The 21,007-nt window shown below is 43.6% G+C and overlaps 1 protein-coding gene across 2 annotated transcripts in view; it reads left to right on the forward strand.

The window, feature by feature from the left end:
- NAPEPLD (N-acyl phosphatidylethanolamine phospholipase D) overlaps nt 1–21,007 on the forward strand; it is a 57,366-nt gene that overhangs the window by 31,001 nt on the left and 5,358 nt on the right. For both annotated transcript variants that reach the window (XM_013963249.2, XM_005679103.3), the window contains exons 2-4: nt 1,525–1,831; nt 15,399–16,042; nt 18,859–18,973. In XM_013963249.2, the coding sequence (XP_013818703.2) occupies nt 1,525–1,831; nt 15,399–16,042; nt 18,859–18,973 (1,066 nt within the window). The remainder of the gene's footprint in view (nt 1–1,524; nt 1,832–15,398; nt 16,043–18,858; nt 18,974–21,007) is intronic.

Genomic DNA, 21,007 nt, shown 5'->3' on the forward strand with positions numbered 1-21,007 from the left:
GTGGGTGCTTCAGCTTCGTCAGCTATGGTTTCTTAATACAGTTTTTCTCTGGACCATGAAGTGTTTACTCCAGACAGTTTTTGGGGAAAAGTTTTTGGTTGCGTGTACGTGTTCATCCTGGGGTTTGTGTTATTTCCGTTTCTTCCTGGGTAATATTTCTATTTAAACACCAGTGAAATCAAATCATAATGCTTGGCTCTCTGTTGTTTGTGCTTATTTTTCTCAGAAAGCAAATGTTCGTTTAACAGAATAGGAAAGGGATGAAATCCATGGCAGGTGAATGGATAGCCTTACTGCATTGTTGCTCACCCTAATGTGTCTGGAATCCTGTATAGCCCCCAAAAGCAAGGATTTCAGTGCCTTGAGGGAGGTGGTGTAAGTGGGCGTAGGAACAGTAATGAAGAGGGAGGCAGCAGCAGCTCGGGTTTGTTGAGCTGAGCCTGATGTGTGTGACTAACGCATGTGAGGATGTGCATACACGTGTGTCACACTTCTGTATACATTTTGCATGTTTCTAAGTGCTTTACTTGCATTTGCTTTTTCAGTCCTCTCAATAACCCTTTGGATTATCATCTCCATATTTTAGATGAGGAAATCAAGGCACAGAGAGGGTAGGACACTGGCTTAAGTTCATAGAGCTAGGATTCATGCTTGCAGTTCTATATCTGAGTTAATTGAAATTTGTATTGTTAACCTGTTACATTGTTGAAATGTCTCTCAACTAATGTGTATCTCCTTTTTTGGTGTTTGGACTCAGTGCACTTTTTGGAGGGCATTAGTAACAGTTTCGGAGAAGGCAATGGCGCCCCACTGCAGTACTCTTGCCTGAAAAATCCCATGGGTGGAGGAGCCTGGTGGGCTATAGTCCATGGGGTCGCTAAGAGTCGGACACGACTGAGCGACTTCACTTTTCCTTTTCACTTTCACACATTGGAGAAGGAAATGGCAACCCACTCCAGTGTTCTTGCCTGGAGAATCCCAGGGACGGGGGAGCCTGGTGGGCTGCCGTCTATGCTGTTGCGCAGAGTCGGACATGACTGAAGTGACTTAGCAGCAGCAGCAGCAGCAACAGTTTGTCTTCAAAGTAAAAATAACTAGGCCTTGTGGGGTTGTACTAAGTCATTGGAATTAGTGAAATATCCTGGAAGAACTAAGACAATCCTTCTTATTATGTGTTATTAACCATGATATTTTAAAAATGCAGATATGAAAGTATTATAGATTCATGAAGATACTTTATTCTATAGAATGTTATTGAAATGGAAATTTTTCATATGTTTCAGTGCTGGCTGGTGAAGTAGATTTGCTTTGAATTACAGCACATAAGCAATTTTTTAAATATTTGGCAGTAATAAGTAAAACAAACACCTTTTCTATTTAGCAAGCAGTAACAGTGGATTCTAAAATGATATTTTGCAGGAAGAAGGTTTCAGCCTAATAGAGACATAATAGCATGTGTATGTTTTAACGTCTTTATGTTAAAACTCAGTATATTCTTCTTCCCTCTGCTTTTTTCATTTTTAGGTCTTCACCAAAGAACATGGATGAAAATGAAACCAACCAGCCCCTGATGACTACTAGCCAGTATCCTAAAGAAGCAGTAAGAAAGCGCCAAAATTCACGGAATTCTGGAGGAAGTGATTCTTCTAGGTGTTCCAGGAAGAGTTTCAAACTGGATTACAGACTAGAAGAAGATGTAACTAAATCAAAGAGAGGAAAGGATGGCAGATTCGTTAACCCTTGGCCAACGTGGAAAAATCCCTCTATTCTAAATGCTCTCAGATGGCTGATAATGGAAAGAGATCACAGCGGCGTTCCATGCTCCAAAGAGGTAGCATCTGTCTTCCGAGTGCTGTGTGTTTGCTCTTCTTTATAAAATTGCTGATTTATTGGCTGTGCTGGGTCTTGTCTGCCGTGTGGGCTTTTCTCCAGCTGTGGCGAGCTGGGTCTGCTTTCCACTCATGGTGCCCAGGCTTCTCGTTGGCAGCAGCTTCTCTTGTTGCGGAGCGCAGGCTCTGGAGCATTTGGGCTTCAGTGACCGCAGCCTATGGGCTCGGGAGTTGTAGCTCGCAGGCTCCAGCACACAGGCCCAGTAGCCGTGCTGCGCAGACTCCGTTGCTCTGCGGCGTGTGGGATCTTCCAGGCCAGGGACCAAACCCGTGTCTCCTGTGCTGGCAGGCAGATTCTTTCCCACCAAGCCACCAGGGAAGTCCCATGTATTTGCTCTTAATATATGTATTCCTTTACTTTGCTGTAAATTGTATTATGACACTCCAGTTAGGTAATCAAGCCCTTTTATATGATAAGGTTGTGGAGAGATGACATGAATAAGGTACCTTCACATTCATTGTGGAGCAGCAAAGTGCATGTGTGTGTAACTAGCTCTGATCTGGTGGCAGCTGGAAGTAGGAACAGAATGTCTTAAAAGTGCAGGGAAGGAAGCTGTTGATTCTGACTGGTGGGACTGGAGATGGTTTTGACCTTTGAGGAGATGATCTTTGAGGTAGGCCTAGAAAGATAAAAAGTATTTGGCAATGGTTTTCCCAGTGGATGGTGGCATGAAGAAGGTCACAAAAGGTGAGAGTGCATGACGTGTTCCAGATTGTACTAACCCGTGCTTTGGACTATGAATTATGAGGCTTAAGCCTAGAGTGCTTGGCTCTTCATTCTCGGATAAAGCTGCTAAAATGTTAAAAGAAATCATCAAATAACCTTCCACTCCTTTAAAATTTGAGAGTAGGTTCCTGGCCTTTCAATATGCCACTTATGATGAAACAAACTTTGGCCTGCGGTTTATTAAATGAATGAGATTTCGCTTTGGCTGGGAGTGGGCGGCTCCCAATTGCAGTAGGACTTTCTTCTCTTAGTTTCTGGCCGCTCTGTTCCTCCTACCCACCTTGTCCTCTCTCTTCCAGCAATGCCTGTCCTGCCAGATATTGCGGGGAACTGAGAGATAAGGAAGTAGACATTGGAAGTGGGTAGTGGGTGGGAAAAGCGTGGGGACATCCCTGAAGGCTTGATCCGCAGTGAGGCAGGAGGCGGGGAGTAGGTGGGTGGTGGCGATGTTGGATCTTTTAGGTTAAGTGTGTCCATTTTTCTTTAAAGGATATGGGATTAAAAAACAAAACACAACTCATATTGTCACTTCAGTGCCAAGGAATGTGCATACTATTAATCCTAGTTAACAGAATTAACGTGAATAATATTTTCCCAGCACTTTCTAAGGGTGAGTCAGGAGATTAATAAATAAAACATTATTGTATGTTTAAAACTTTGTGGATGGGAGCAACAAGAACATTTCTGTTTCTACTGGAGTATGAAGAGAATCGTGGAGTCACGCTGTGAGAAGAAGGGCTTAGGGCAGGAGGCCAAGATGGGTAGACTACCTGTTGGGTAAAATTCCTTCCTGGTATTTGGGCCACAGCCTCTAAAACTACAGCAGGCAACGGCACCCCACTCCAGCACTCTTGCCTGGAAAATCCCATGGGCGAGGAGCCTGTTAGGCTGCACTCCATGGGGTTGCTGAGGGTCGGATACAACTGAGCGACTTCACTTTCACTTTCACAGACTCATAGTCTCCAAACTGCCGGTTACTACACAGGTGAGGGTCTAAGATTCACAGTCCACACTGTCCTTCCCTAAGACCAAGCTCCACTGAGCTGTTGTAACCCAAAGGGTATGCAAAATGATGGACATGATCTAAAAAGTGTATTTAACTTCCAAGAACTAGAAATTCAACTAACAACACTGTAGCCTTGAATGGATTTTGATTGATCCCCATCTAGAATACAGTGGCACCCCTCTCCAGTACTCCTGCCTGGAAAATCCCATGGATGGAGGAGCCTGGTGGGCTGCAGTCCATGGGGTCGCTAAGAGTCGGACACGGCTGAGCGACTTCCCTTTCACTTTTTACTTTCATGCATTGGAGAAGGAAATAGCAACCCACTCCAGTGTTCTTGCCTGGAGAATCCCAGGGACGGGGGAGCCTGGTGGGCTGCCGTCTCGGGTCACACAGAGTCGGACACGACTGAAGCAACTTAGCAGCAGCAGCAGTGGTGTCTTCAGTTCTCCTTCCTTTCAAAGGGAAAGTAAGTGCCCACGTGAAAGCAGAAGTCCATCTCTGAAGACTGACGATTTAGAGGCAACTAGAGACGGGGTTCACTTTCTGAGAACTCATCAGGCCAGTGGTTCTTAAACTCCTCTGTTGAGATACTAAAACTCAAGCCAGGAACAAAGCAGAAAGCACCCTTGCCTCCTGGGGCCTTAGGTTTAGTGGAAGAGAGACAGTAAATAAGTAAATGTTGTGTGATGGTGAAAAATGATTAGTGCTTTGAGGAATCATAAAGTGGAAAAGGAAATGGAGGGGGGCCATTTGGAGCCGAATTCTTTAATGAAGCATAAGCATTTTTAAAACTTTATTTTTAATTGAAGAATAATTGCTTTACAGTATTGTGTTGGTTTCTACCAAACATCAACATGAAATCAGCCATAGGTTTACCTATATCCCCTCCTACCTCCCTCCCCATCCCACCCCTTTTTTTTTAAAAGGCAGGAGTTTCTTGTTTCTTTGATTTTCATTTTATATTGGATTATAGTTGGTTTACAAGCTTCTCGCCATGTAGGGTATTACTGAAATATTGACAAGAGTACCCTATTCCTTACAGAAGATCCATGTTGATTATCTGTTTTATATTTAATGGTGTCTATATGTTAACCCCAAACTCCTAATTTATCCTTCACTGCCAGGTTTTCTTGTGCCTACAGCAGCCACCACTGAGCTTTCCAAGTCTAAGAGTCTATCTGTTTTGCAAAAAATAACTTCATTTGTATCATTTTTCCTTAACTGTACCTAAAAGTGATACCAGATTTTATTTGTCTTCCTCTGTCTGGCTTGCTTCTCTCAGTATGATCATTGGAAGGGCCATGTACATTGCTGCAGATGACCTAATTTTAATTTTTTTCTAACCCCTGAGTATATATTCCCTTGTATGGATCTGCACCACATCTTCCTTACCTGTCTTCATCTATCTTCTTCATCTGTTGATGGACATTTTGGCTGAATCCGTGTGCTGCTGCTGTGCATAGTGCTGCAGTGACCTCTGGGATGCATTTGTCATTTCAAACAATGGATTTCTCTGCGAAGACAGGCTGGAGTGGTATTGCCGGGTATATAGTACATCTACTGTTAGTTTTTAAAGAGCCCCTGTTCTCCATAAAGGCTGTTACCAGTTAACGTAGGAGGGTTCCCTTTTCTTCATGGCCTTTCCACTATTTATTGTTATTTTAAAATTTTATTTATTTAGTCATTCTGTTTTGGCTGTGCTGGGTCTTCCTCACGGCACAGGCTTTTCTCAGTTGCAGAGAGCAGAGGGGCTACTCTCTCGTTGTACTGTGTGGGCTGCTCATTGCGGTTGTTTCTCTTGCGGAGCCCAAGCTCTAGGGTGAGCGGGCTTCAGTAGTTGCGATGCATGGGGTCAGTATTTGCAGCTCCCGGACTCTAGAGCTCAGACTCAGTAGTCCTGGAACACAGGTTTAGTGGCTCTGAGGCATGTGGGATCTTCTTGGACCAGGGATTGAACCCATGTGTCCTGCATTCACAGGCAGAGTCTTTACCACTGAGCCACCAGGGAAGCCCCCTCCAACATTTACTCTCTGTAGACTTTTTGATGTTGGTGATTCTGATTGGTGCAAGATGATACCTCATTACACTTTTGATTTGCATTTCTCTAATGGTGAGTGACGTTGAACATCTATTCCTGGGCTTTTTTCCTTAAAGGAGCCTTGTGAGTAATATTGGTCAGTTGAAATGAGCTTCTTGAGAGCTTCTCGATTGCCTAGGACAGCACATTGCATGAGGGAAAGCCACGAATACAGTAGCTCTGCGGGCCTTGCGATGCAGTTCCTCACTCCTGGTTTTCCAGTTGTTATTTTGGGAAGTGTCCACAAAGGAGCAGCCTCTCTTCTTTCCCAGCACTGGTCACAAAGGGCAACTAGAAGATGAGGGCAAGTCTTGCTCCTGGGTTGTTAGTGGGAGCCCACTGTGCCAGATGAAACACCCACCTGGGCTATGTCTCGATGCTTTCACCCCTTACCCTTCAGCCTGGGTCAGATCTCAACCCCTGCCAAAGCGCTGTGTTGAGCTTGTTGTCCTCTGTAGGTGGGGACTTCAAGGAAGGAGGCTGTAGGTGCGAATGCCTGGAGCACCAGGAGGCATGAAGGCCAGGTGACTTTTCAAAGCTATTGCAACCCAGCGGGTCTATCGTGTTTTCCCTGTACTTAGCTTAGCTTAGTTTTCCAATGGCCCTCCTGGATCAGGACATCCTGGTCTCATTACAGGGTATAAGGCACCACAGGTCCAAGGGGGTTACTCTCTTGGCATGTCCTTCCCAGCTACCCGAGCCCCATGACAGTCCAGCTTTACAATCCAGGTGCCTCAGGCTCCAGGGATGAAATACCAGCCCTGAAAAATCAGGCATGAGGCGGGAATAGAGTCTGCTTCTTTCCTTTTTAGGTTGTCATTTAATTTTTAGTTTATGTTGGAGTTGTTGTTGTTCGGTCGTGTCTGACTCTTTGTGACACCATGAACGCAGCACACAGGGCTTCCCTGTCCATCACTGTCTCTGAGTTTCCTCAGACTCATGTCCACTGAGTCGATGATGCCACCCAGCCATCCTCTGTCTCCCTCTTCTCCTTCTGCCCTCAATCTTGTGCAGCAGCAGGGTCTTTTCCCATGAGCTGGCTCTTTGTATCAGGTGACCAAAGTATTGGAGCTTTAGCATCATTCATTCTGATGAATATTCAGGGTTGATTTGCTTTATGATTGACTGGTTTGATCTTGCTGTCCAAGGGACTCTGAAGAGTCTTCAGCACTATAGTTCGAAGGCATCAATTCTTTGGCCTTCTTTATGGTCCAACTCTCACTCCATACATGACTACTGGAAAAACCATAGCTTTGACTAGACAGACCTTTGTCAGCAAAATGATGTCTGTTTTTTAATGCGCTGTCTAGGTTTGTTATAGCTTTCCTTCCAAGAGGCAAGTGTCTTTTAATTTCATGGCTGTGGTCACCATCTGCAGTGATTTTGGAACCCAAGAAAATAAAGTCTATCACTGTTTCCATTTTCCCCCCATCATTTGCCATGAAGTGATGGAACTGTATGCCATGATCTTAGTTTTTTGAATGTTGAGTTTTACGCCGGCTTTTTCACTCTATTCTTTCACCTTCATCAAGAGGGTCTTTAGTTCCTCTTCACTTTTTGCCAAAAGGGTGGTGTCATCTGCATATCTGAGATTGTTGATATTTCCCCTAGCAATCTTGATTCCAGCTTGTGCTTCATACAGCCTGGCATTTTGCATGATGTACTCTGCATAGAAATTAAATAAGCAGGGTGACAATATACAGCATTAATGTATTCATCTCCTAATTTTGAACTAGTCTGTTGTTCCATGTCCGGTTCTGTTGCTTCTTGATCTGCATACGGGTTTCTCAGGAGGCAGGTAAGGTGGTCTGGTATTCCCATCTCTAAGGATTTTCCACAGTTTGTTGTGATCTACACAATCAAAGGCTTTAGCGTGGTCAGTGAAACAGAAGTAGACGTTTTTCTGGAATTCCCTTGCTTTTTCTATAATCCAGCAGATGTTGGCAATTTGATCTCTGATTCCTCTGACTTTTCTAAATCCAGCTTGTACATCTGCAAATTCTTGTTTCATGTACTGTTGAAGCCTAGCTTGAAGGATTTCAAGCATTACCTTGCTAATACATGAAATGAGCACAGTTGTGTTGTAGTTTGAACATTCTTTGGGATTGCCCTTCTTTGGGATTGGAATGAAAACTTGCCTTTTTCAGTCCTGAGGCTACTGCTAAGTTTTCCAAATTTGCTGGCATATTGAGTGTAGCACTTTAACAGCATCATCTTTTAGGAAAAAAGCTCAGCTAGAATTGCATTACCTCCATTAGCTTTGCTCGTAGTAATGCTACCTAAGGCCCATTTGATTTCACACTCCATGATGTCTGGCTCTAAGTGACTGCACTATCATGGTTATCCAGGTCATTAAGATCTTTTTTGTACAGTTCTTCTGTGTATTCTTCCCAACCCCTTACTCTTCTGCTTCTGTTAGGTCTATACCATTTCTGTCTTTTATTGTGCCCATCTTTGCATGAAATGTTCCTTGGTATCTCTAATTTTCTTGAAGAGATCGCTGCTGCTGCTGCTGCTGCTGCTGCTAAGTCGCTTCAGTTGTGTCCAACTCTGTGCGACCCCATAGACGTCAGCCCACCAGGCTCCCCCATCCCTGGGATTCTCCAGGCAAGAACACTGGAGTGGGTTGCCATTTCCTTCTCCAATGCATGAAAGTGAAAAGTGAAGACTCTCAGTCGTGTCCAACCCTTAGCGACCCCATGGATTGCAGCCTTCCAGGCTCCTCCACCCATGGGATTTTCCAGGCAAGAGTACTGGAGTGGGATGCCATTGCCTTCTCCGGAAGAGATCGCTAGTCTTTCCCATTCTATTGTTTTCCTCTATTTCTTTGCATTGTTCTCTTAAGAACACTTTCTTACCTCTCTTTGCTATTCTTAGTTGGGTGTATGTTTCCCGTTCCCCTTTGCCTGTCACTTCTCTTCTTTGCTCAGCTATTTGTAAGGCCTCCTCAGACAAGCATTTTGCTTTATTGCAATGTTTTTCTTGGGCATGGTTTGTGTCACTGCCTCCTGTACAGTGTTACGAACCTCTGCCCATAGTTCTTCAGGCAGTCTGTCTACCAGATCTAATCCCTTAAATCTGTTGGTCACTTCCACTGTGTAATCATAAGGGATTTGATTTAGGTGATACCTGAAGCCCTAGTGGTTTTCCCTCCTTTCTTCAGTTTAAGTCTGAATTTTGCAATAAAGAGCTCATGATCTGAGCCACAATTATTTCAGGGCTTGTTTTTGCTGACTGTATAAATGTTCTTCACCTTTGGCTGCAAAGAGTATAATCAGATTTTGGTATTGACCATATGGTGATATCCATGTGTTGAGTCATCTCTTGTGTTGTTGGAAGAGGGTATTTGCTATGACCAGTGTGTTCTCTTGGCAAACTGTTACCCTTTGCCCTGCTTCATTTAGTACTCCAAGGCTAAACTTGCCTGTTACTCCAGGTACCTTTTGACTTCCTGCTTTTGCATTCCAGTCTCTTCTGATGAAAAGGACATCTTTTTTTGGTGTTAGTTCCGGAAGGTCTTGTAGGTCTTCATAGAACTGTTCAACTTCAGCTTCTTCGGCATCCATAGTTGGGGTATAGACTTGGATTACTGTGATGTTGAGTGGTTTGCCTTGGAAACGAACCAAGATCATTCTGTCATTTTTGAGACTGCACCCAAGTACTGCTTTCAGGACTCTTGTTGACTATGAGGGCTACTTCATTTCTTCTAAGGGATTTTTGCCCACGATAGTAGATATAACGGTCATCTGAATTAAATTCGCCCATTCCAGTCCATTTTAGTTCACTGATTCCTAAAATGTCAATGTTCACTCTTGCCATCTGCTGTTTGACCACTTCCAATTTACCTTGATTCATGGACCTGACATTCTAGGTTCCTGTGCAATATTGTTCTTAACAGCATTCGACTTTACTTTCACCACCAGACACATCCACAACTGGGCATCGTTTCTACTTTGGCTCAGCCTCTTCATTCTTTCTGGAGCTACTTCTCCGCTCTTCCCCAGTAGCATATTGGACACTTGCTGACCCGGCGGTGGCTGGGGGGGCTCATCTTTCAGTGTCATATCTTTTTGCCTTTTCATGCTGTTCATGGGGTTCCCGTGTTGAAGTAGAGTTGATTAATATGGTTCTGTTTGTTTTAGGTGTGAAGCACCTTGATTCAGAAATACTGAGATGTGAGTCTGTTTTACAAATTGATGGATTTGTATCAGTTTTTAGATGGGTCGTGGAGGTGCTTTCATATGCTATTGGTCCTTATCTGACTTGCTTCTCATAGAATGATCTTTTCCAGATGCATCACTGTCATTGTAAATGGTCTGATTCATTCTGTTTCATGGCTGAGTAATATTCCCTTGTATGTATGCACCCTGCCTTCCTTATGCATCTCTTTGGTGATGGACAGTTTGGTCTTGACTTCCAAGTCTGGGGTATTGAAGTCGTGTTGCAGTGAATTTTCAGGTGTAGACATTTTTATAGTTTCTTTCAGGTATGTGCCCAGGAATGGGATTACAGATAATTTAGCTCTAATTATTTTTTAAGGAACGTCCATAATCTTGTAGTTAGAATTTGCATTTCTCTACTAATGAGCTGTGGAGGTGCTCCTAGGCTTCCCCCCCCACCTCCCAATAGAACGTTGTGACTGAAATTTACCTCACTGCATATCCTGAAATTCACCCTCTATTGTGTTTTCTTGTCATTACCTACCAGTACATTTCTCTAGGGGAGGTTTCATGAAAAGCTCCGCAGGTCTTATGCGGCAATTCACCTCAGCACTAGTTTCCCAGTTGTTGTTACCAGGCAGCAGTATTTGCTCATTCCAGGCACTAGTTCTACAGGGAACAAGACGACCAGGGTGAGACCTGCTCCTGGGTTGTTCCTGGGAACCCCGGGTGCCAGAAGAGATGCTGTCTCAATTCTTCCACCCCTTACCCTTAACCCTGGGACACATCTCAGCTTATGTCAAGGATGGGTGCTGAGGTTGCTGTCCTCTGTGGTGGGGTCTCCAAGGAAGGAGACCAGAGGTGTGGTCCCCGAGCACCAGGAGACGTAGAATCTAGCTGACTTTTCAAAGCTCTTGCATCCCAGGGGGTCTGACTTGTTTTCCATGCACTTAGCTTTTAGCTTACTTGTTGGATGGCCCTCCTGCATCAAGACAGTCTGGTCCCAGCCCGAGTTTCCCGGCACCACAGGTCCAAGGGGGTTGCTTTCTTGGTGCACCCTTTCCAGCTCCCTGAGCCCCATGAGTCCTGCCTTAGGATCCAGCTTCAGATACCAGGGATGAAATACCAGCCCCAAGCAGCCAGCCATGTGGGGAATAAAGTCAGCTTTTTTCCCTTTTGAGATTCCCTGGTGACTCAGATGGTCGAGTCTGCCTGCAGCGTGGAAGACCTGGGTTTGATCCCTGGGTTGGGAAGATCCCCTGGAAAAGGAAATGGCAATGCATTCCAGTATTCTTGCCTGGAGAACCCCATGGATGGAGGAGCCTGGCGGGCGACAGTCCATGGGGTCACAAAGAGTCACACATGACTGAGCGACTTAACTTTCTTTCCCTTTTAGATTGTCGTTTTTTAGTTAATGTTGGAATAGAGTTGATTAACACTGCTACGTTTGTTTTGGGTGTGAAGCAGCTTGATTCAGTTCACTGAGGTGTACATCTAGTCTTTATCAGACTGTTGTCTCATGTAAGTTACTCCACAGTGTTGGGAAGAGTTCCCTGTGCTAGACAGTAGATCCAGATTTTTTTCCCTATTTTATACCTGTCAGTGTACAGATGTTCATCCCAACTGCAAGGTTATTTCTCTCTCCCAGCTTTCCCCTTTGGTAACCCTAAATTTCTTTAAGCCTGTGAGTCTGTGTCTGTTTTACAAATTGGTGTTTTTGTGTAAGGTTTTAGGTTCTTCTTGGGGTGACCGCGTATGCTAGTGCTCTTTTTCTGACTTGCTGCTGGTTGTGTGAGTGCTTCCCTGTCCACTGTTCACCTGTGCTTACTTCACTGTGTGTCATGGCTGAGTGCCCCCTTTTATATCCATTTGATGGCTTCCTCTTATATCTGTTGATGATAAACAGCTGGGGCCTGGAACTTCAGGTGAACAAATTTCTTATTACAGTTTCATTCTGATGTAAGCACAGATGTGTGATTACAGATCAAATGTAGCAATAATTAGTTTTTTAAGAAACCTGCGTAGTGTCCTCGGTGGTGGCTCTTACCAGTTTACCTTCCGAGCAGAAGGCTAGGAGGATTCCTTTTCCCTACACCTTCCCCAGCATTTACTATATGTGTAGAGTTTTTAATGATACCCTTTACTCTGAACAGGTGTCAGCTTATGCCAAGGATTGGGGCTGAGTTCTCTATCTCCTGGGCTTGGGTCTCCAGGGAAGGCGGCTTCTGTGGGGACCTGGAGCACCAGGATATATGGAAGCCAGGTGATGCTGCAAAGCTTGCAGCCCAGAGTCAGTCATGTTTTACCAGCCCTTGCTTACCTTCCTTGTCTAGTGACCCTCCTTTACCAGGACAGTCTGGTCCCATCCCGAGGTTCCAGGCACGACAGGTACAGGGGGGATACTCTCTTACCACATGCCTCCCAGCTCCCTGGGCCCCGTGACTGTGCAGCATTAGGTTACAGCCAGCTCAGGCTCCAGGGATGAAATACTAGGCCTGAGGAGCCAGGCATGTGGGGAATTGAGTCAGCTTCTTTCCACTGTAGATTGTCGTTTCATTTTTCGTTCATGTGGGACTAGTGTTGATTAACGCTGTTGTGTATGCTTTAGGGGACAAGCGTCTCGATTCACATATCGTGATGTGTACACCTAGTCTTTTTTGGAGTCTTGTCCCATATAGGTTATTCCAGCGTGAAGAAGTTTCTCTGTGCCAGCCAGCTGGGCCAGGTTTCTTACTGATTTAGATCCGTCAGTATGTAGGTGTTAATTCCAAATAGATTTCTTCTTTCCTCCCAGCATTTCCCTTTCGGTACCCTAATTTTCTTTTCTACATTTGTTGAGTCTGTTTCCCTTTAGAAATTGATGTGTTTGTACCTTTGGTCAGATAGCACTTGCAGGTTATATGGTATTCTAGTATGGTTTATCATTCATTTTTGGTCGTGAGAGTTTTTGTTGCAAATGTCTGATTTCATTGAGTTTCATGGCTGAGTAATTTTCCCTTCTATGTACCCCGTCTTCCTGAACCATCCTGTGCTGATGGCCAGTTTGTTGCTGGCTTCCAGGTGTGGACAGCATGTTGCAGTGAATGTGATATGCATATATATATATAGATATATATATTTTTTAATTAGTGTTTCTTTCGGATATAAGCCCAGGGGTGTGAATACAGATCAAATGTAGGTCTGCTTACCATTCACAGAACCTTCGTAGTGTGCTCCTTTAGTAGCTTTACTGGTTTCCCTTTGGAGAATATGGCTAGCGTGTTTCCTTTTAACCAGCTCTTTTCTAGGACTGAACATAGAGTTTTTAATAGTGGACACTCTTGACTGTTCCAAGGTGATCCCCCACTGCAGTTACCAGTGGCATTTCTATCCTGATGAGTGCTGGTGTGTTCCTCTTAGTTTGTGTGTTTTAAAAGTTTATTCATTTTACTTGGAGGATAATTAGTTTAAAATATTCTGATTTTTTTTTTTTTTCTGCCAGACATCATTGTGAATTGGCCATAGGCATACGTGTCCCCTCCATCCTGAACCCCACTCGCACCTTCCGCTCCAGCCTGTCCCTGCAGGTTTCACGGAGCACCAGCTTCGCGTGCCGTGCTTCACACATTACCCTGCAGTGGTCGTGTATTTTACAAGTTATAATGTATGTTTCAGTGCTGCTCTAATAGATGACCCCAGCCTTGCCTTCCTGCACTGAGTCCAGAAGTCTGTCTACTTTCCATCTGTGTTTCCTTTGCTGCCTTGTATGGAGGATCGTTGGTACTGTCTTTCAGGATTCCATACATACGGAATATATGGTATACGGTCTGTTTAGCATACGGTCTGTCTGTCTCTGTCTGACTTACTTAACTCTGTATAATAGGCTTTAAGTTCTTCCGCCTCATTAGAACTGACTGAAATGCATGGTCTTTTTAAATAGCTGAGGAATGTTCCATTTTGTATGTGTACCATAAATTCCTTATCCATTCATCTCTCAAAGGACAGCTAGGTCGCTCCCACACCCTAGCTATTACACACAGTGCTTCAGTGAACACTGGTGTACACGTGTCTTTTTCAGTTCTGGTTTCCTTGGGGTGTATGCCCTGTAGGGGGACTGGTGGGTCGTATGGTAGTTCTTAGTTTTCTTAAGGACTCTCTATACTGTTCTCCTAGTGGTTGGACAGATCGATAAACAGAAGAGGAAGTGGACCATTAGGGTAGAACAGTAAAGTTTCAAGATTAAGTTAGGACAGAAACCTTTCCCATCACTCCCTGCCGAAGTGTCCTGCCCTGGTCCATCCTGCACGTGGACGGCACAGCTTCAGCCTTTACTCTGAACTTCCTAGTCCAAGCAAACATCGCAGCACGAATTTTCTCCCAGTGACAATCAAATGAATAAATTGCTCTGGAAAAGAAGAGCTTTTCCTGGTACAGGGAATTGAGAGAAATGTTTCTGGGGTGAGTGGGAAGGTGGGGTGGAGGTTGAGTGGGTACCCAGTTCTAAAGACAGCCTCATGGGACATACTTGGCAAGTTTCACGAGTGGCTTCCTGGGAGAGACCTCAGTGCAGCTCAGTGGCAGAACAGCAAAGCGCAGTTTGTGAAAGTTTTATAGAACCCAGGAATATGACCCTAAAACGAGCTCCCCTGGCGGCTCAGCAGTAAAGAACTCATCTGCAATGCAGGAGCTGCTGGACATGCGGGTTCAGTCCCTGGGTTGGAGAGATCCCCTGGACAAGGAAATGGCAACCCACTCCAGTATTCATGCTCGGAGAATCCCATGGACAGAGGAGCCTGGCGGGCTACTGTCCACAGGGTCGCAAAGAGTCAGACATGACTGAAGTGACAGCATGCACGCATGTATGACCCTAAAACACAGCTTCTTGTTGCTTAACCCAAGGATTAAATGTAGAATAACCTAAGGTATAGTACTTAACACATTTGTTGTAGTTACTGGTTCACACCTGCTTACGCCCAAAAGTGATCATCTTATCACGTCAGGACCACGTTTCACTTTGGTTTGATTAATGGTAGAAAACTTCAAAGGAAAATGAGGAGAATCATCTTTGCGTGTGATTGTCCAGCAGTGATCACAGTCTTTTGCTTTGAATTCTGTGTACTCAGAAAGTTAGGTTCATAAGAGATCCAGGATCTGCACTTATGTCGTCAAAGGTTTTCTTGACTATGTCTAGAGGCTGACCTCCTGAGGCAGTTTTGCATTCGTTGAGCGAAAGAATGGCATCTAGGTCAGTCAGCTGCTGGCACACAGAAGAGAGCCTTTACAAGTATTTAGTAAGGTCAGCAGTACTCAGTTTTCAATTTAATTTTCCCTTTGTCAGTTGTATTTGCGAGTAAGATCTTACATTACTGTATAGTGATTACTGTGTCTGATTCAGAAAGAAGTATGCATTTTCAGTAGAAAAGCAAAAGAAAAGATTTATCAAATGACTTCAGTTCTTCTCAAATAACCCTTCTCTCTATAATTTAGGTCAAAATGTGCTCATCATGATATATACCTTGTTTGTTTTTAAATTAACTGCTGCCTTTCTTTGTACACATAGCTTGATAAAGAACTCCCGATACTTAAGCCATATTTTATTGATGACCCTGAAGAAGCTGGAGTGAGGGAAGCTGGCTTAAGAGTCACATGGCTGGGACATGCCACAGTGATGGTGGAAATGGACGAGCTCATCTTGCTCACAGACCCCATCTTCAGTGCTCGGGCCTCCCCATCCCAGCGCGTGGGTCCCAAGCGGTTTCGTCGTGCCCCGTGCAGCGTCGACGAGCTGCCCCGCATAGACGCAGTCCTTGTCAGCCACAACCACTACGACCACCTGGACTACAATTCTGTCATCGCTCTCAATGAGCGATTCGGTAACGAGCTGAGATGGTTTGTGCCCTTGGGGCTCCTGGACTGGATGCAGAAGTGCGGCTGTGAGAATGTGATCGAGCTGGACTGGTGGGAGGAGAACTGTGTCCCCGGACATGACAAGGTCACCTTTGTGTTCACGCCTTCCCAGCACTGGTGTAAAAGGACTCTGATGGATGACAACAAGGTTCTCTGGGGCAGCTGGTCTGTCTTGGGGCCTTGGAACCGATTTTTTTTTGCAGGAGATACTGGTTATTGCTCTGCTTTTGAAGAGATAGGAAAAAGATTTGGCCCTTTTGACCTTGCAGCTATTCCCATTGGAGCGTATGAACCAAGGTATGTAGATGTCCAGAGAAAGCAGTCCTGCTAAATGGTAAATCAACTGGGCTCAAAGTAGTCACGATACATGTAATTTGTGATTTTATGGGTGGTCTTTGTTATACATTGGGTAGGGGCTTGTGCGTCAGACTCAGTTTTAGAACATTTTAATTAGTCATATCAGTTAAATTATTCAAAATGAGAAATTATATTGCCAAGAAAAACACCACAGTTTAAAGAATTACTATACCTAGCACAAAGTTCATGTACTATTCCAACTAAAGTTAAACCCATCAGCCGATAATCAAATCTGACCCCAGCTTTACCTTTCACATGGAAGGTACTCTCCTTGTAGAAAGAACCACCTTTTGCTCCATGACTGGACTGCCCCCATTCCCTGCCCTGTGTTGAGAGCCAAAAAAGCAAGGATTTGGCCTTTAGCATCCTTCCCTGGCGATGGTCTCACTTCAGTCAGCAGTGAAGTCAGTCGGGTCAAGACACAGTTTCACGACTGATGGCTTCACTGGCCTTCCAACCTCTGCGCTCATCACCTGACTTCAGAGCAGATAAAGGTCTCCCTAGCATTTGAGACCCATCCACTGCCTATCTTTTCCTTAACACTATTTAAAGAAAACAAGAAGTGATTTCAAAGAACTTGGTTAGATTTCAGGGGACTATGGTTGATATGTACACATGAAGAGAAAATAAACACTGAAAATAATGAGATAAGGGCTAATTTTGAAAATGTTTTATTTTCTAAGGTGCATGTGTGGGTCATGTATGCAGACAGAATGGTATGTGGGATGGCATTTTATTTAGGCTGTCCTACAAAGAGAAGAACACTGACACAGATGAACTGAGCGAATCTGATCATTTGTCCTGATTTTGTTATACTTAAAACTTTTTTTTAAGTTCATCGAAACCATTATTTCTCCCTTTTCCCCCTAGTTTCTTCATTTAAGGAACTAGATAGTTTTACCTTATTAAAAACTATTATGAACCAGTAACACTGCCAGAATTTCCCTTTTCCACACACTTCTGAATTCTATGAAATCTCTCAGACTATCAACCTGTTTACACATCAGTTTTATATGGTATTGATCCTTATTCAATATATCTTCTTAGTATATTAGAATACTTCTTATATGTAACTGTGAAAATAAGTTTTCATATGTAGCAAGATACATATGTCCTATATATAGGTGATGATACAATGTGTACGGCCTAAGTACACAAATGCACTCATATAATTCCCCCTCCTGCTTGTACTGTAGTTGTCTTGTTCCTAAGATGGGAGAAGGATCGGGGAGGGGACAGTATTTGCTCTAAATAATTAAATCATGGTAGCCTCTACTCTGCAATCCAGCTATCTGGTCAGTACTAAAGTTTTAGAAATAATGTTATCAGCGACATTTCAAAGTAGTCTATAAATGCAAGACGATTACACCCAAGATGATTTTCAGTGATCTTAGAATGTTTTCATCCTTACATCTGGGATCCCCTGTCATCAAGTTTCCTATCCAAGTCAGGTAGGATTTTACGTTTTTAATTTTTATACCAGAGTGAACATTTTAAATTTATTTCAGACAGACATGAAGGTAGAAAGGAGTGTGTGTATTTTTTTGAAGTACAAGTTTCAGAAAATCAGTAGAAACACCTGATTTCTACAGTAGAACCAGTAGGGACTGTCTTCAGCCTGCCCTGACTTCTGAGAGTCAGGAGATACAGCAGAGCAAGTGCTTCTCTCCTCTGCTGAGCAGAACACAGGGCTCTGGCCTGAGCCCTGCAGCTCCTCACCATCGAGAACACCCCTTGTGCTGCTGCAGATAGACTGGCTCTTCCATAATGTCTCTAAAAACCAGAGCAGCTCCCTGCTGGAGCCAGATTGCTTAGTTTGAACTGCAGCATCAGCTGACAGTAGCAGACCCAGGATATAAATAATGTGAAGACACTGTTGTTTTTCTAAAGTGGTGCCTGGGAAAGCAACGGATTTACTTATAGATAGTACATTTTACTTATCAGAAATAATTCTTCGTCCTGAAAGTGATGGTTTTGTCAACTAAGTCGGTGCTGTATTTGATGCTTTGAATAAACTCTGTCTTGTTTAATGCTCACAACCCCTCTGTGAAGTGGGAATAGCTACTATTTCACAGACAAGGAAAATGCAAGCTGGAGAATTTGAAGTGGCTGCCAAGGCATTCCCAGGAATCGATAGAGCCAGGGTTCATGCCCAGGCCCCGTGTCTCCAGAGCTCTGCTCTTCCCAGGTGTGAGGCAGCCAGTCAGCATTTCTACACTCTGTCCAGTCCCCCGAAGTCCCCTTTTTACTTACCAAGCCACACACTTCATCTTTGGTTGTATGATGTTTAATTAAATCCTTGATTAGTAACTGGATTTATTTTTGCTCCTGACATTACAAATTATACAGTAATTTTTGTTTGCTGTTCACTTTAGCATGTTAAAAATGGTTTCTGTAAGTTATTCAGGTTATTTTGCAACTGAAGTTTTGATTTTTAATTTGTTACCCATTATTCCACTTCTTTGATTAATACCAAGACTGCAAGATATCTTTTTAAGATAAGACATTTCTTCAGAATAAATCCTCAGTAAAATGAAAATACATGTGGAACAAAATCTTAGTAGTCAAAGGGGAGTTTTGCTTGAGACTTACCTACTGTATAGCAGTTTATACAAAAAATATTTTAGTGGTCTGAGGGAGATGGTTTTGACTACTGTGACTTAACTCCTGTGTAGAATCTTAAAGGTTGATGAAGCAGTAATTAGAATTTAGTGTATATTTCAAAGGCCATATTTAATAAATTACCATTTTCTAAGGTGGTTTATGAAGTACCAGCATGTAGACCCAGAAGAGGCTGTAAAGATTCACACTGATGTTCAGGCAAAGAAGTCTGTGGCAATTCACTGGGGAACTTTTGCCTTAGCAAGTGAGGTGAGTACAACTGTGGTCACAGTAAGTCAGTGTGTGTCTGACACAGGATGGGATTCAGGCATCAGTGTGCCTGGCAGTGTGTTCAGAAACCAGACTAGAATCTGAACCTGTGTGGTCATCACAGTCGTCAACGTGAATTACGGTGGTAAATTATTAATTAGTAAAACAATATTTATATACAGTGAAAAAAACCTTCATTGCACAGGGTCTTGTGAATTATGTATGTAACCAAAAATACGCGTGGTCTTAGGAAACAGAAAAATGAATCATGTCATTCCTCTCAAGGCAGGCTTTTATTTAATGGAAGATACAAGATATGTACGGAATTACTCTAAAAGTAAGTGTTATAAAAAGTGGGACAGATAAAGGGTTCTCAGAGTCAGGGACTGTTACTGATTGAAGGGCTCGAGAGAGCTTCATGGAAGAGATGACATTTAAACTTGGCTGTGAGTCGGTAAGGAAGAAGGCATCTCACGAGGAGGGACGTGTGGGCGTGGAGATGGTGAGCGGTGAGTTCAGCCAGAGTGCGAATGCTACCAAGAGCGGCAGGGAAAGTGAGGCTGGACAGCTTGGAGCTTTTCCGAAGTGTTATTTGTCCAGTAAACACTGATTCTGTGTCTGCTGTGTGCCAGGCACTGGGGTAAGTAAATGGTGGTTTTATTCCTAGACTAGTAGAGAGGACTTCATTTTCCTATAAGGTACCCGGGACCTAGAATTCTGCTACTAGGCAGAGTTGTGGGATCAAACAGAAGCTTAGCAAAAAGCTTTCTCTCCTCTCCTGGAGCCAGGGCCTGTCCTAAGCAAAACTTAGGAACGGACAAGTGAACTGGGCTGCTTCTCCTTGCTCTCTGTGGCACCTTGCACATTCCAGCGCCTCTCTGCAAGGAGTCCTCTGCTTTTTAAGCAGTCCCTCTCTCTGTCCTTTTCTGGCCTGCCTTCTCCCTGGTTGCATCTTATTCCATAATTAATACACTGCCTGCCCCCTGTCTACTCCCTCCCATCAGAATTCCCACTCTGCACTGCTACTGTCCTGAACTACACTGTTGGGAGGACACAGCAGAATCAACAGCTGAACGACCATGGGCATAGGAAGGGTGAAGGAGAGTATGGGTTTCTGTGTCCTTGGAGAAACCCGAGTACACAGGTTTATCGCTATACTTAGTGGCAGTGTCTTATTCCATGTGTGGGTGCATTCCATATGTATATAAATTTAGATATAAGTGGGGGAGCCTGGTGGGTCGCACAGAGTTGAACACGACTGAAGTGACTTAGCAGCATGCTTATTTATGTTCCATATATATTTCAGCAACTTAGATGAAGTAATAGTATTTTATTAAACCCTGCAAACAGAAGAGTCAAAGATGAGTCCTAGATTTTTAACTTGAGTAATTGGGAAGATGGTTATGCTCTTGACTGAGATGGGAACTTGAGGAGAGGAGAGAAAAACCAGTCTTTAAGAGTTACTGTATTATTTAGTCTTACTCCTGTTAAAAATCTAACCTTCATCTTTACTTCTTAATGAAACATAAAATACAAAATCATCTAGTCTGTTTGACATTAGTTGTGTAAATCTGACGACTGCGAGTTTGCTAAATATAAAGAATTTGTGGGGAGGATGTTTAGCCTATGCTTTGCAGACAGTTTAAAATGATCTGCATGTAAATAGTTGTAATAACTGCTTACTACAGTATAAGCAGCTTAAGAGTGCCCTTGACTTGGCAACACTTAAATCAGAGGCCACTGTACATTTATTTTATCTGAGGAACGTTGAGTGAATTTCTTACATGTATTTAAGCATTTAAGTCACTAGTTTTGGTGGAGACAAACGGTAGGCACTACATAATATATGTTAACTTCTTAAATGACCAGGGTCTCTATTTTGAGTATCTTATATCTTAGGAAGGGAACAGTTTGAGTTTTCTGGGGCTGGTGCCTGGCCTTTAGTGGGTCCAGACTGCTGGGATCTTTCACCACTTACTCATATTTATGTCTGATCTACTCTCTTGATTAATGCATATTGTTTGGTCCAGGGCT

This window comes from Capra hircus, chromosome 4 (assembly GCF_001704415.2).
Source record: "Capra hircus breed San Clemente chromosome 4, ASM170441v1, whole genome shotgun sequence".
NCBI lineage: Eukaryota > Metazoa > Chordata > Mammalia > Artiodactyla > Bovidae > Capra > Capra hircus.